Below are 14,482 nucleotides of genomic sequence, written 5' to 3'. Positions count from 1 at the left end.
AATGGCAGCTCAACCAGCGTCCAGCCACCGTGCCTAGGGCTCCCCTCGTAGAAACTACATCACTAGCTGCTAAAGCCAGTGTGATGCCCGTTTCCTCCCCTCCGCTGCAGTACGAACAGGAAATCGCGAAGCTGAAGGAGCGCCTGCGTGTGTCCAGCCGGCGGCTGGAGGAGTACGAGCGGCGGCTGCTGGTGCAGGAGCAGCAGATGCAGAAACTGCTGCTGGAGTACAAGGCCCGGCTGGAGGACAGCGAGGAGCGGCTGCGCAGGCAGCAGGAGGAGAAGGACAGCCAGATGAAGAGCATCATCAGCAGGTGGGAGGACGCCCGGGGGCGGGCGTGGGCGCGGTGGGGATCCCCCTGGTGGGGAGACAGCCGGAGACTCCTCACGGAGTGGCAGCAAGGCCGGTTCAGCTGTGCCCGAGCCCTGTGGCCCTTGATACAGGTGTGACGGCCAGCTGTGTCCCTTACAGTGTCTAAATCTGAGACCTTTGTGCACTTCCTGGGAAGTCAGAGATAGTCTGTTCTTCTTTTCATTGTAGCAGGTAGAAAAAATAAAAACGTAGTGTGACTCACTTGAGAGGTCTTAGAGGAGAACTGGATTTTGAAACCTAGGTGTTCAACATCCAAGACTAACCTAGTTTTTCATAAGTCCAAAGACATTTCATTGGCTGTCATTAGGGCCAGAGAACCAAGAGCGGGTAGCAGTGATGTCAAGGGAGGGGGCCACTTATAGAGCACTCACTAGGGGCCAAACACTCTTCTGAGTTCTTTACAAATACTAGCTCGTCTAATCTGTTAACAATAATTTGTTTAATGCCAACATCTGAGGTAGGCATTATTCTCATTTTACAAATAAGGAAACAGGCGCAGATCAAGTCAGTTGCCCGAGGCCACTTAGCGGTGCCACCAGGATTTGAAGCCAGGCAGTCAGGCTCCAGAGTCACACTCATTACCACTCTGCTTCGATCTTGTCAAAAGCCACAGACAGGTCAAGTAAATACATTGAAGACAGAAAAGGTCTGTTGTTTAGCACGCGGAGTCTGACCGGGAGCAGTTTGATGGAGTTTAAACACCAGTGGGGTGAGATGTCAGTGGTGGACAAGAAAGAAACTAGACGTACGAAGTGTAGAGTACTTCTCGGGGAAGCTCACTTAACAGCGGGTGGTTGGATTTCTTTTAACTCATTTGGTATTTTAAGGTGAAGTAAGTTGTGCCAAGGGATCTGACAGAGAGGGAGGCAGTGATTATGGGGATACTGTCCCAGATGGGACGAAGACAGCGGGATCTGGTCACAGAGGAGTCCACTTCGGATGTCTTCTTTCAAGGCAGGAGAGAAGAAAGAATGCAAGGTTGCAGATTTTTTTATTGGAAAGAAGCAGAAATATTGAACCGTGATGAGTTTGGGGTTTCTTGTCCTCTGTACTGTCTAGCCCTCTCTTGAAAGACATTGATATGTCTTTCCTGCCACTTTCTAGGCTAATGGCCGTGGAAGAGGAATTGAAGAAGGACCATGCTGAGATGCAAGCAGTTATTGATGCGAAGCAGAAAATAATTGATGCACAGGTAGGTAGGCTCGGATGCAGTGACTGTTATCTCCCGACTTCCCACTCCTTTGCAAATGCCAAAGCATGTACTAGAAAATGGGTCATCGGAAGGTTCTCGGCATTACCTTTTGAAGATGAAAAGTGTTTCTGTGTGACCTATGACCTTTCCTTTCTTTCACTGGTGACAAGTCTGTTAACCCAGCACAAACCCAGCGTGCTTAGTGCAGTTGCTTAGCAAATCTCCATCTAGTGCATGAGGAGCTCTACTTCTTTCCTCATGGAGAGTATGGCATTCCCCGAGGGGAGCGCTGTGAAGACTACACCGCATGTGTCTGGCTTGTGACCTCCACTGACCTTTGCTTGGCTGTGATGTTCACGGTCTTGTCAGTCACGTCCACTGTGCCCTCACCCTCTAGCCGCTGACAGTAGCGGAGCTGCAGGGGGAAGACAAGATCGTAGAAGGCACCTTTCCTTATTCTTGCGGTTCAGGGTTTGGCATCGATGCTTGGAATTTGCTTGGCTGCCTTTCTTTGTTGGCTGTGCTTGAGGAGCCTCTTTGGGTTGATGAAATCAGAGCCTGGGCCTCTGCTCACTGTAGCTTAGACCCGCGACACTAATGGTGTGATGACTGCCAGGAGCACCTCACAGGGACACATCAGAGATCAGAGCAAAATCCAGCAGGCGGAAGGCGTTTCTAGTTCCTTTCCATTTTCTCAATGCAAAATATGGTCATATTTCTTAGAGCGAAGCAAATAACAAAAGGCAGATGCGGTTTTGATAGTGGCTGGTCTAGCCGCTGCATGTATCACCTCCCTGAACACAACCCAGGTTTGCATTTCTCACCTTTAGATACTGTATCACATCCCTTAGCTAGGAAATAAAAATGGGAGCAAGCACTTTATGGTCCACTCTCCGCTCTGTGTACCAGCCCGTAGTCAGACTGTGTTAGAGCCCAGTGTCCTTAAACACGTGCTCAGCACCTCCAGTCTCGTTTCCTCGGATGGGCTTATTTTTCAAAGGAGTTAGGAGGGAGGCCAGAAGCACAGCCCTGGGAAGAAACCTGCATGGGCCACATGCTCCTTCAAACACACTAGCCTTGGAAGTCGAGTGTGAGTTGTGATGCTCTCTCAGAATATTTTGGACTCTTGAACTTTGTAGTTTCTGGATATTTAGACCTCCTACAAGTCAGAAGAAGGTTCTGCTGTAATTATCTTACTTGGTCCTTTTTAAAGGCCTTTCTGGATGTCCCCAGGATGTCGAGGGAACGGTAGCAGTGACAAGGCTGTCTCACTGTGCACACACTCAAAACGCATCCCAGAGGCTTAAGAGAAACAGCTCGGATAAAGAGGGCAGTTTAGTCAGGCAACCTGGTGTTGGCAAGTTTTTGCTTTGGGATTTTTAATATGACAATGTAAAGCAAGAAGAGTTCTATTAATAACCACACCAGGAGAGATTTTAGTTCTAATGAGATAAAACAGACCATTTTAATAAAATAATAAAACAGACCATTTCAACCTATGTAAAACCATGTCCGTCTTAAGCAGGGGGGCTGGGGTGAGCCATCGTCATGGCTCTGCACACAGGGTTGCCCTTTGCTCAGTTGTCCATCAAGACAGCCTCCTCATTAGCTTCTGAGGGTTTCTACCCTACCCCACCCCCTATTTTGACATCTAGGGCAAGATGATCAGGTATGAAGCAGGAATCAGGTAAAGCAAGAGAGGGAATAAGGTTTATTAGGGCTCAAAAGCTTGAGAGAATAAGGGCCTTCTCTCCATTAACCGGGACTGATTCGCTGTTCAGGATGGGAGCAATGCCCCCCGAGCACCAGTCAGTGTCAGACTCATGAGCTGGCTTAGCTGGGTAATATTTTGCACACATACCTCAAGGCAGTGGTTTTCCGATGGTCCCTCCAATTCCGCGGACTGTTTGGTGGAGCCGGGGGAGCCTTCCATACAGCAGTTTCCAGCTGCCCCTACTGACCAGCACTCTCGAATAATAGACCAAATCACACCTTGGGTGGCTAAAATAATCAGTCACCAAGGCCACATAAGCATTGTCTTAGAATAAATTTCCTACCAGAGGCCCACTGTGGAGCCCAAAGAATACTAGAAAATCCACTGTCCCACGTTTTGAAAGCTGCTATCCAATGGACAGCACAAATCACAAACACATAAGCTAATAAAACAGAAAACATCTAATCTTTTTAAAAGGAAGGTTTCCCAATTCCAGCCTTTGTCTTACTGCTACATTAAAATCTTATTATAGCAAAGGACGAGGAGCATCCTCTGTCATCAGTGGTGATGAATGACGCTTTGTATCAGATGTGTTCCTTTGCAAGGAAAGATCTCACATCTTGAGCATTTGGTGGAGCAGAGCAGCCCCTCTGGCATCGTCAACAGTGTGAGGAGAGGTCGGGGGTGAAAGCTACCCAGCAAGGGAACCCATGCTTTTGCATCCCTGACGTCTGCCTCGGTGCCACAAGTGGAAAAAACAAAATTATTTCTGAAATGAGTATAGCTTTCCTTAGGCTAGAGCTGAGCCCAGCCTTTCCCAAAACAGTAAAGGCCAGATGCCCGGTGAACTGGTTTTCATCTCTCTCAGTGGCCCTTTGTCCCCACAGGAAAGGCTTGTCCCTGAATCCAGCGTCCCCGCCTCCTAGGGTCAGCTTACGCTGTGGGCCTGGCCTGCCTCACCCGCTAAGGAGCAGAGAGGGCGAGCACTCCAGGGGTGAGGGCAGGGCGCCCTGTCCTGACTTGGGGCGCAGCCCCAGGGCCCCTGGGGATGGTACTGAGGGGCCCTTTCCAAACATTAGGCCAGGGACCGCCACCTTTCACCCCCGGGATCTCTCCCTGTGATGCAGATGGAGAGCAGAGAAGGGCTTCCTCCTCTGAGAAGCAAGCAGCTGCCTAGTTACTGTTGCAAGTCATGTCTCCGCTGTGTTAAATTACAGGTCATAAATGGAGATGAGATTATGCAAACAGGCAAGTAAACCCTGTCGCTCCCTAGCCGAGCAGCCCCAGCCCTGGCCCAGCCCCGGCCTCCTGCACATTCCAGCTCCTGCGCTCTCCACACCCGACACCCCCCGGCAGGCAGGGGCTCCGCTGCTGAACCTTTCCATCCAGGCAGAATCGAAATGTCAGAGCATCTTTTGCCAGCCGAACTTGAATTTCGAAATTCCCTATTTGGTTTTTTTTCTTTTACTTCTATTTTATTTTGAGAGTTTGGCAGTGAGGGGAATTACAAAAGGGGGGGATCTCTGAACTGTTGTCGGGGTGCTTGGCTCCAGCTCTTTCTCGCTGGTCGGTAAATAAAGTCATTCTTAGCCTTTTCGACCCTTTCAGAGTCAAATAAATTTTCATGAATGCCTAATTTTTTTGGATAAACCTGGAGAATCCTGTATTCTTTGGTATTAGGGCCTTATAATTTATCCCAATACTGAAATATCTTTTCTTTTTTCATCATTTCAAGAAATCACCAGCTTTTCTGTTTTGAGGTTTTCCTTCCCTCAAGGGAAAACATCGTATTTGGTTCCCACCACTCGCTTGTTTTCCGGTAACCACGTGGCCAGTCCTCACCTCCTGGCTTGGAGAAGGTCTGTACTTAGAATCCCAGGAAACAACATTGGCTGTAATTTTTTAAAAATTATTATTGTGTTTTTAAAAAGCCTTGCAGATTTTTCTTTAAGTTTTGCTTATCCTTACATTGAGGTACTCACCTTCCCAAAGTCAAAAGCATCTTATACCAGAGTAGTCGTTTGTTAATGCTGATTTGGGATATCTTACCACCTGAGTTCTCCATCAGAGAAAGGAAGATTTTTTTTTTTAATGATAATAACAAGTGTGAGCTAGGTTTTTTTCATGCTTTTGAAACTATGAGCTGCCATACAGATTCCCCACCCCAAAGTTGAAGGCGAAAGTGTCACGTGATACTGTTGTATACGCTTTTACGTAAATTCGCCCGCAGGGCAGTGGTCTTCACTGGCTTCCTCCTGGCAGCAAGGGTCCCAGCAGAGCAGAGCCGCTCGCGGCCCGGTGGCCTGTGTAGCTCCTGCTGTAATAGTCAGGAGAGCGTCAGGCCCTCAGCCCTGCGGGGCGTCTCTGAGCCTTGCCGTGACTCACCTTACCATGCTTTCCCCAGGTAAGGGCAGAAGCTCCCAGGGTAGGAAAGCTCCTTTGGCCTTGGGGTTTGTCCTCATGTGTTATTTTCTTTTTAATTTCGTGGGCATAGGTAAAGCTGGGTCTTCTCAGCGCTAACTTCTTACCTACTGAAAAACCACGACTTTGTGTTGGAAAGGTTCTAGAATGATTTCCCTAGCTGCTCAAGCTACGATGAGGGTTTCTTTCTCTCCTACTCTTCATGAAGCTGATAATATTTTGATAGGATGCTTATTATTTTTTTTTAATTTAGATCAGCCTACTTTCCATGAGATTGCCTTTTTTTTTTTTTTTTTTTTTTTGGCCCTTTTTTCCTTCTTGTTTTTTTTGTGTGTGTATTCAGCAAACTTTGGCTCCAAAATATTGGTTCTAAAGCATTTTTTTTTTTGCAGAGACTCAAAAGTAAAACGGGAGCCGCCTCCGTGTGGGGGGCCTCCCGGGAGTAACTCTGAGCTGGAATGGGTCCAGGAGCTTGTGTCCTCTGTTCGTTTTCGTGTGTCACGTTGGCGGCATCTCCCTTCGGCCACGTCTCCCCCTCCCCCACGTCCCCGCCCCTCCTTGGTCTGAGCTTCTGGCTGCTTCCCCCTCGCTGTTGCATCTCCACTCTGTGGGTGACTATGAACTGCCACCGTGTACTGTTTTTAACTTGAGGCACAATGTGACTTCTCTGCACATGTGACTGATGCGCCCTGTCCAGGGCCTAAGAGCCCATAGAGCACGTGCACGTCTCCTCTGTGAAATGAAACCTCTGGTGCTTCTTTCTTTGCGTTCCAGTTCCCACATTTTAATTTTAACCAAAAGCACCTAATACAGCCGGGCACCTTGACACCTGTGTTGCATAGTCCCAAAGTAACACTCGATGTCATTTTTACATGGTGTCCTAGTGTCCCGAGGGACAGTAATGACAAGTCCTGCTGTGCCGAAAGGAAAAAGAGAAAGCACACAGAGCCTCCCGGGGCTCCGGGGAGGCCGAGCCTGACCCGCGCGCAGAAAGAGGCAGAGACGTTCCATTTGTCGGGGGAGCGTCAGCGTCCTGCTGTCTGGGAGAAGCAGCAGAACGGTCACTCGGTACAGAGGGTCATGCGGCGTGATTCTTTTGCATGTGGCCCGAATAAAGCCGCGGTTGGTGTGTTGTAGGAAAAACGGATCGTGTCCCTGGATTCGGCCAACACCAGACTGATGAGTGCGCTGACGCAGGTGAAGGAGCGGTACAGCATGCAGGTGCGCAACGGGCTGTCCCCCACCCACCCCACCAAGCTCTCCATCACGGAGAATGGTGAATTCAAAAACAGCAGCTGCTGACGGGCTTCCGACCAGCCGGACCGCGGGGGACCGCGGGGGACCGCGCGCTCCTGCCCCGCCCTCGCCCGGCCCGGCGCTTCAGAACGGCGCCGCAGAGAGAAGGCTCCACGGAGGAAAAGAGTCTCATCTTTCAGGGCACAAGGCCAAGACCTCCCGGGTCGACGCTTTCCCCCATGTCTCTATGTACATAGGGAACTTAGTTCTGGGCCATGTACAGAAAATACCACTGTAATATACCAAAAGGAAGTTAATAATGTAGATTGCCTTTTTAATTATTGCTATTTTTATTATTGTTTTCCTCTTGTTGCAAGCACTGCAGTTGTTAGAAGAGGAAGGTAGGAACCAAGTGTGAGTGAGAAATGAGCCCAGGGTTCAGTAGGTAGAGACCACGTGTCCGTCTGTGTGTCTGTCTGTCTGTCTGGTAGAAGCGCACAGCGTGCAATAGGACATTGTCAGAATGAGTTTTTCAGGGATCCATCTGCCAGTTGAGAAACTCCATTCCTGCTCCCTAGTCCTTTAGGAAAACAAGCAGATACAAAGGTCCAAACAAAACATTCATCCCGTTGATCAGCCAAGACTGGTTTCGGAGGGACAGCTGATCCGGTTCGCGGATGCGCTGTCTCAGAGGGCGGATGAGAGCCCTGCCTCAGCACTGGACTTCAGGACTGATTTCCGTCGAACCCCCGTCGATGTTTATTTCCTTCTGTCTGTAGCAGATGGGAATTTTCCATTTTAGGTAGGGGGCTTTTTTTTTTTTTTTTTTTTACCCTAGTTGTAATAAAGGGCGTTTTTCCCCCCCTCTTTAGTGTTTACAAAACTATAAATATTTGTGTCTCTACATACTGTCTTCACCTTCACAAACCCACTGCCCTTTCCTCCCCCGTGGTGGGGGTGGTATCACCAACGGGGTTTGCTCTCACCTGGAGAAGCAGTTCAAATATGCTGCCCATCACCTATCCGAAGCAAACACCCTTCCGTGCAGAAAAGGGCTAACCATACCATAGCAGGAATCTCTGACTATTTCCTATTTAAAGAAAGAAAAAAAAAAACATTTTCTATTTGTAAATTATAATTTTTATTTGGGATAAAGATTTTTTTCACTGTACTAGCATATCTCTGGGCAGGGTTATTTTATCTGAATCTTTAACTTTTAAATTGCTTCTTTCTCTAATCCCCTGAGTAAAATTTGGAAAGGAAAGCTGAAGCATCACTCTCTTGAAGGTGATGATGACTCTTGTACAAGAGAAAAGTGAAAGTGTGAAGACAGCGCGTTCCGGTGGCCTTGCCCGTGCTCTCGGGTGTGTCGGTGATGAGCCAGTTTCACCAGTTGTCATCTTTGGCTTTATTGCAGGACAGAAAAAGTCATGGGAGCTAACTTATTTTCTTCTTTCTGAAGGTGTGCAATGTCATCTTGAATGCAACCTTTATTATCAGAAGTATGGAATGTTACGCGTTAAGACAATATATATATACAAATATATATACACATATCTATTCACATGTGTACATATAACTGCACAAATAGGAAGAGTTCATGCCTTCTATGCTGTCAGATACAATGGTAAAAGGGTTTTGAATCTCTCTAAGCAAGATGCAAGCCGTCGTCTATACTGAGAAAGGACATTTCTCAAAAAAGGTAATGATGTTTATTTTAAATTATAAATTCGAGGAAGTTTTAAAAAAGGAAAAGCAGAGAGGACAAAGAAGCCCTGAGGGAGTCGCAGGCATGGAGTGAGCGCTTCTGCCTAGCAGCACCTTGGAAGGGAACCAGAGAGCAGAGCGTCACCTGCCATGTCCTCCCCTGAGCGAAGCCCCGACAGGGGCACCGAGCACCCCGTTTCCCCGCACCCCGGCTCGCATTCCCACCCGTGGGGCGCTGCGCTCTCTCAGACGGGTCTTTGTGTTGGACCTTGCGGCTCAGCAACCTCACTGTGGCTCCCCCGACTAGGACCTTTTCAAGCATTTCCCTTCCCAGCCCTCCCGTTGCTGCCAGTCGGAGACTAAGGCAGCTCCCGCTCCCGCTCACGTTGCTCACCGCTGCGGCCTTCGCGCCCACAGGCTTCAGCACGTGCGTGTTTTCTTGACCCTCAGTCGTTATTTTACAAATCCCATCCCTCTCCTCCGAGCTGAGGGCACGCTGTGGTCAAAGTCACTTTAACAGGAAAAGAAATCCCCAGTCCTGAGGTTGCGGGAGGGGGAAAGGCAGATGTAGGTCTGCTCTGCTCTTGTCTGCGGCCGCTCCCCGCTCCGGCCGGTGTCATCCGTCACTGCGACGGCCTTCGACTGTGCCGCAGAGCCCGGGACAGAGCTGTCAGTCCGGGCGGTGTTCAGTAGGTAGCGTGGGTGGCGGCCCGCCCTGCGGTTCGGAAGAGCTCAGGTGTTGGTCGTGGATTACAGGGCGTCAGGGAGACAGAACACGTTTTTGACGGATGCAGTACATCTCGTCGGCGTGTGGGCAGACCGCAGCCCTCGACATCAGGTTATCTTGAATGAAGAGAAGAGAGTAAAAAAAATTATGAAGTGAGAAGGAAGCTGGAAGTTCAGAGTTATTGCCAGATGTTAACTTTTAGATTACCCTTTGAGCCTATTTCTATCCAAATATTTTTCCGAGTTTTTTTTTTCTTTATTGTGGAAAAAGGTAGCAACAGCTGATGATTTTTATGGAGGTATTCCTTAATTGGCTTTTCTGCAGCTCAAATAGCTACAGGCTTCTGTTCTGCTGGGAGGAGGGACATGGTTGAAGAAACGGGTGAATTAAGGGGGCCGCCGACGCGTCACCCGATGCGTCACCACGTTGCGGGGCACGGCAGAGACCCGGGCCCAGTGGAATTTAGACTTCAGAAGTGCTCGCCTGCCAAGCGCTCGTCTAGCTGACGCGCAGACGCGACCGTTAACAAGGACAGTGTGGTAGGATTTAGGAAAAAGCTCCGTGTGCTGCTGTGGTATCGCCGGAGCGACGAGCACCCCGGGCCGGAGCCGCAGAGGGAGTTACGTTTCCACAGGGTCGTCCTGTTCCCTGAGTCTCTGCAATGAGAGCCTGACCGACGGGAGGTCATAACTAGGTCACTAGAAGGAACGCTGGAGCATGTGCCGTGTCCCAGGCTGTCACCGAGGGCGGCCCGTTGGTGAGGGGCGTGCGGAACGAGGCGATCGTGCTGCCGCGGCCTTTCGCTTTTTTCCGTTGGTGCCGAGGTGGTCGGATGAGCTCTCTGCGGTCCGCTTCCACCTGTACCCGCGATGGTGTCCAACAGTGCGAGGAAAAGTAGCATTTCTGTCAGTGGCCGCCGTGTGCCCAGGGGAATTAGCTTGATCGAGAAGCAAAGCTTTTCACCTCTCCTGTGCCTGTGGCCTTTGTTTATGGGTCTGCGGCTCTGTCGACCCCTGACTCTCACGCTGTCCTCAGAGGGCCACCTGGTTGGGAGCATTTCTTAACATGGAGGTCCCAGAACGAGACAGTTGCCATCGAGTGCGTCTGCGCTGGTTTCTCTCGCCTTCCATCCACGTTTAGTTCTGGTTGTCTCCAGTGTGGAGTCCTGAGCAGGCTGGTCGTGGGCCTGAACCCTCTGCAGGAGCCCCCGGGCCACAGCTCCACGGCATCTGCAGCCGCCCTGGGAGGCCGCCTTCTCTGCGGACTGCGGAGGGCTCAGAGGGCTCTCCCTGCCCTTCTTACCCTTTCCCGAGTCTGGTAGTGGCATCTCCCTCTCGCCCTAGCAGTGAATAGTTACTTTCCCGCCCCTACCTGGGGGCCAAGAATTTGAGATACTTTGTTTTTATCAATACATCAATTGAAAGGACCTGTTTTACTAGATTTTTTAAAGCAAGTTACATTGGCGTGTTGAATTTTTAATAGAATTTCTTTTTGTGTTTGAGTGATTGTTATTAGTTCTAGAAGCATTCTCTTGTCGTCATGACCCAGTTCCAAAACAAGATCTTGAGTTTAGGAAAGATAAAAGTGATGAAATTTGCATGAGGTAGAATAAATATATTATGAGGCGTGAGAGAATCTGAGGAAGGTAACATGATCCAGAAGGGAACGCGTGGCCAGCAGCCTCCTCAATAGCTGGAAAGTTCAAGGAAACGGGGATGTACAGCCTTTCCCAGGAGCTCTTCAAACACATAGCTGTATGGAAAGGCAGATTCCGTAGACAGCACGTCCACACCCGCACAAAACACAGTTCCCGGGGCCTCCTTTTTCTGAATGTTGATCTATCTTGTAGAGCAGTGATTCCCAAACCTTCTTGGGTTTTTCAGATTTTATGCTCTCATTTGTTAGGTTTTATGACAGTGGTTCCCTTTTCTTTAAAGTGTACCATATGTGTTATATGTATATATAAGTTAAAGTAACTTGAAATTGATTCGGTTTGACATTATCTCAAGACCCTTGGATATCATCAGTGATACCTTGGGGAGTCATAGAAAGGAAGTTGAATCTCACAGATCTGAGTAGGATCCAGAAAGTAGTTTTGGTTCCTGATCAGTTAATCCTCAGGCAACTGAGCACCCCACCCAGCAGGACTTTGCAGACACAGTAAGCCACCCAAGAAAAGCAAAATGGTCGTTTTTGCCCAGATTTCAGCATGCATTTTAATTTCCTACACGGTTCTTATTTTTCATTCAAAAGCCCTCGTTTTTCATTTTTCTCTAGGAAATATTTTCATTTAGGACTGAAAACCAGATTTATCTGTTGTTGTAAAGAGAGTTCCACAGAAGCTGTGTTTCAGGGACCTCTGTCATCCACGTGGGAGTACAAATATTTATGTAAAGATATCATATTTATGTCGTTTTAAACTCCCAAGGGAAAATTTCAGTTCTCAGTTTACCGAAATTGATTCAATGACCACTATCCTGCAGAAAAGTTGAAGTAAATAGTAAAGGTTAAATTTTGAATGGTGCTTAGACATTTCCTAATCACACTAAAATTAACTCAAGCAGATAGCTGCATATTAACCTGAATCACACCTGTGAGGAATTTACCTTCTAAATTTGCTTTCGTTTTTCATCTCCAGGGCCTTAATAAAAGTGTGTTAATACACATGACTATTTTACAATGATAGCTCTAAATAATTTATTTTTTATTTCAAGAAAGAGAAATACACCTTAGAAAAACAAAACCCAAGATTTTATTTTATTTTTAAAGCCATATTTTTGTGCTAGTAGCACTTAGATTGCTTCATATGTGAGACCCATATCTGCATTTCATTACCTGGGTTTGTTCTAAAGAAGATTTATTTTTGTTCTGTGAATAATTTTTGATGGTTCTTGTACATGTACAGATATAGATATGTTTGAGGTCTTTTATTGATAATCCTACAAAGAATACAAATAAACTTTAACTTTAAACATTTCAGACTAAAGCTGCTACTGTATTTGACATGTTACTCTCTTTAGCATGTATCTGGGTGATTAGGACACTTGGATTAAAAAACAAACAAACAAACAAAACGTATGCAGGAACATTATTTCGAAGGTGTATTTTAATATTAAGAACAATGTCTTAGAATTCTTCAACTGACTGGAAAGAAATATTTAGCGGTAGGGCAAGTAGCTGGTGGTCACACGTGTCATAATGTGACGGTATCCTTGGAGAGCTCCTCGTTCTGGAGAATTTGAAAGCCCTGAGCTTGTCACTGGTAAAAAAAAGTGTCCACCTTCCTTGGAAGTAGGACCGCACTTAGCTCCCCAGACCACTGCCATCCCCTCTTAATCCCCCAGCGAGATTAATGGGGTTTGTTCCAGGATTGTTATTGCTTCACGGGGGGTTTGTTGTTCCCGTTTGCTTGTCATTCTCAAGGTTATTATTCCCAATTGCCTCCATCTTCTCTTTACCTGTTTCATTCCATAAACTCCAGGGATATGGAGTTTTCTTTTGTCTGGGTGTAGGTCTGAAATTCTACCAGTTACAGATAGCCTCTTCACGTATCTGGAGTTATTTCTCATTCTCATCTACTAGGAATTAAAAAACTGAAAAAAAAAAAAAATCAATCCGGATTCAGTGAATATCCAGAGAAGCTTGTGTGAGAAGGAGACTCCAGATCAGCAGTGTGCTATTTTTTGTTTACTTCGAAGCCGACCCATTTCAGCCTGAACTGCTTACCACCTAACGTTAGCTTTAAGACTTCTCGGATCTGAAACATCAGAAAGAGAGACACTGTTGACACTGTCTTGTGACCTCATCCTCTCAGTCCAGAACTGTCCACTTCCGTGCCCTTTACGTGCAGCCACCTTTATTTTTCTTAGTCTGCCTCCCGCGGCCTGCCTTTCGTCATTAGTACCTTCACCAGTGGGAAGGTGTGTAAATCAATTTTGTTACACGCCACCAGCACATCCCCCCAGACAAAAAAGAAAGTTCGATGGCAGAGGAGGCTGAAACAAATGCCTTAATTGGTGCTTCTCAATCCTGACTATTCATCAGAATCACTGCAGAACTTAGAGAGAGAAGGGGTGCCCTTGGGGGCCACCACTGAACAGTCAACAGCATCTCTGTAAGGATTGGAATCAGGCTTTTTTTTAACCTCTCAGGGATTCTAACTTCGGCCAGAACTAACAGCCTCTAGTCCATATGTAGCCCGAAGCACTGCGTGTGAGCATCAGTGAGGATGTCTCTGTTCTTGGAACCGCGAGAAGTTGGCTTCAGATGTTTCTTTCTAGAAACCCGAGTTTGTGAGAAGTTAGAAGAAATTGCCTAGGATCTGTGTCTTTGACCTGCGAGTAAATTGCAATAAGCTACCAGATAAATGAAAATCTGTTTCCTTGTCTATAAAATTGTGATTTTGGCCAGACGAGCCATAGGAACTCTCCAGCTCTGACATCTTATGATTATCTGAGAGAACTAAAACATGTACCCTTAGGCCATGGTAGAAAATCACCCTGAGGCTTTTGTCACAATATTTAGGAACAGTTCTTCAAACCTCCAATCTCACAATACTTTAAATCTGTTTGTGTTTATATTTCTTCAAGTAATGTCACTTGCACGTGAGGTAAAATCGGTTCCCTCCTGTCTCATTCTGCTGCTCCAGATCTGGCCTCAGTCCCTCCCCACGCAGACCCTTCCTGTCTCCTCTCCCGCCGGCCTCCTCTCCGGTGCCCACTCCCATCCCCACCCCGAGCTCTGTACATTTCCTTAATGAAATGAATAAACCTGTAAACTCCAGAAACTCTCATGCCTCACCCCCTGACTACGACCACCGCTAACGTTCTCGCACATTTCCTCCCGATCCGGTTTTCGAAGCGTACGCGGGTCGGTGTCTCCACGTCGCTGTGACTGTGTTGCACGTGCAGTGTCGAATTGTGCTGGCTCCCTTCACGTCCTCGTACAGGCATCGTCTCGGGTCACTGTCACAGCCTTGCTCCACAGATTGAAATACTCTGCTCACTTGCTAAAAACCTCTGATGGCTCCACCACTGACTGCTGGATCACGTCCTTCAGGTTTCGGCCCTAGTCCACCCCTTTCCACCTGTCCCCTGCCACCGCCTTCCCGAAT

The 14,482-nt window shown here is 47.7% G+C and overlaps 1 protein-coding gene across 11 annotated transcripts in view; it reads left to right on the top strand.

Moving 5' to 3' along the window:
• RASAL2 (RAS protein activator like 2) overlaps positions 1–12,355 on the top strand; it is a 237,070-nt gene extending 224,715 nt beyond the window's left edge. For 7 of the 11 annotated variants that reach the window (XM_016141221.2, XM_016141224.2, XM_016141218.2 and 4 more), the window contains 4 exons: positions 111–313; positions 1,477–1,564; positions 4,496–4,526; positions 6,837–12,355. In XM_016141221.2, the coding sequence (XP_015996707.2) occupies positions 111–313; positions 1,477–1,564; positions 4,496–4,526; positions 6,837–6,979 (465 nt within the window). In that variant the 3' untranslated portion in view covers positions 6,980–12,355. The remainder of the gene's footprint in view (positions 1–110; positions 314–1,476; positions 1,565–4,495; positions 4,527–6,836) is intronic. The other 4 variants (XM_016141222.2, XM_016141223.2, XM_016141219.2 and 1 more) reach the window with 1 other exon arrangement.
• Positions 12,356–14,482: the final 2,127 nt, after the last annotated feature.

The sequence above is a fragment of the Rousettus aegyptiacus genome, unplaced genomic scaffold (genome assembly GCF_014176215.1).
Source record: "Rousettus aegyptiacus isolate mRouAeg1 unplaced genomic scaffold, mRouAeg1.p scaffold_m13_p_17, whole genome shotgun sequence".
NCBI lineage: Eukaryota > Metazoa > Chordata > Mammalia > Chiroptera > Pteropodidae > Rousettus > Rousettus aegyptiacus.
The sequence above is the reverse complement of the archived record's forward strand: the minus strand, read 5'-3'. Positions and strand labels throughout refer to the sequence as shown.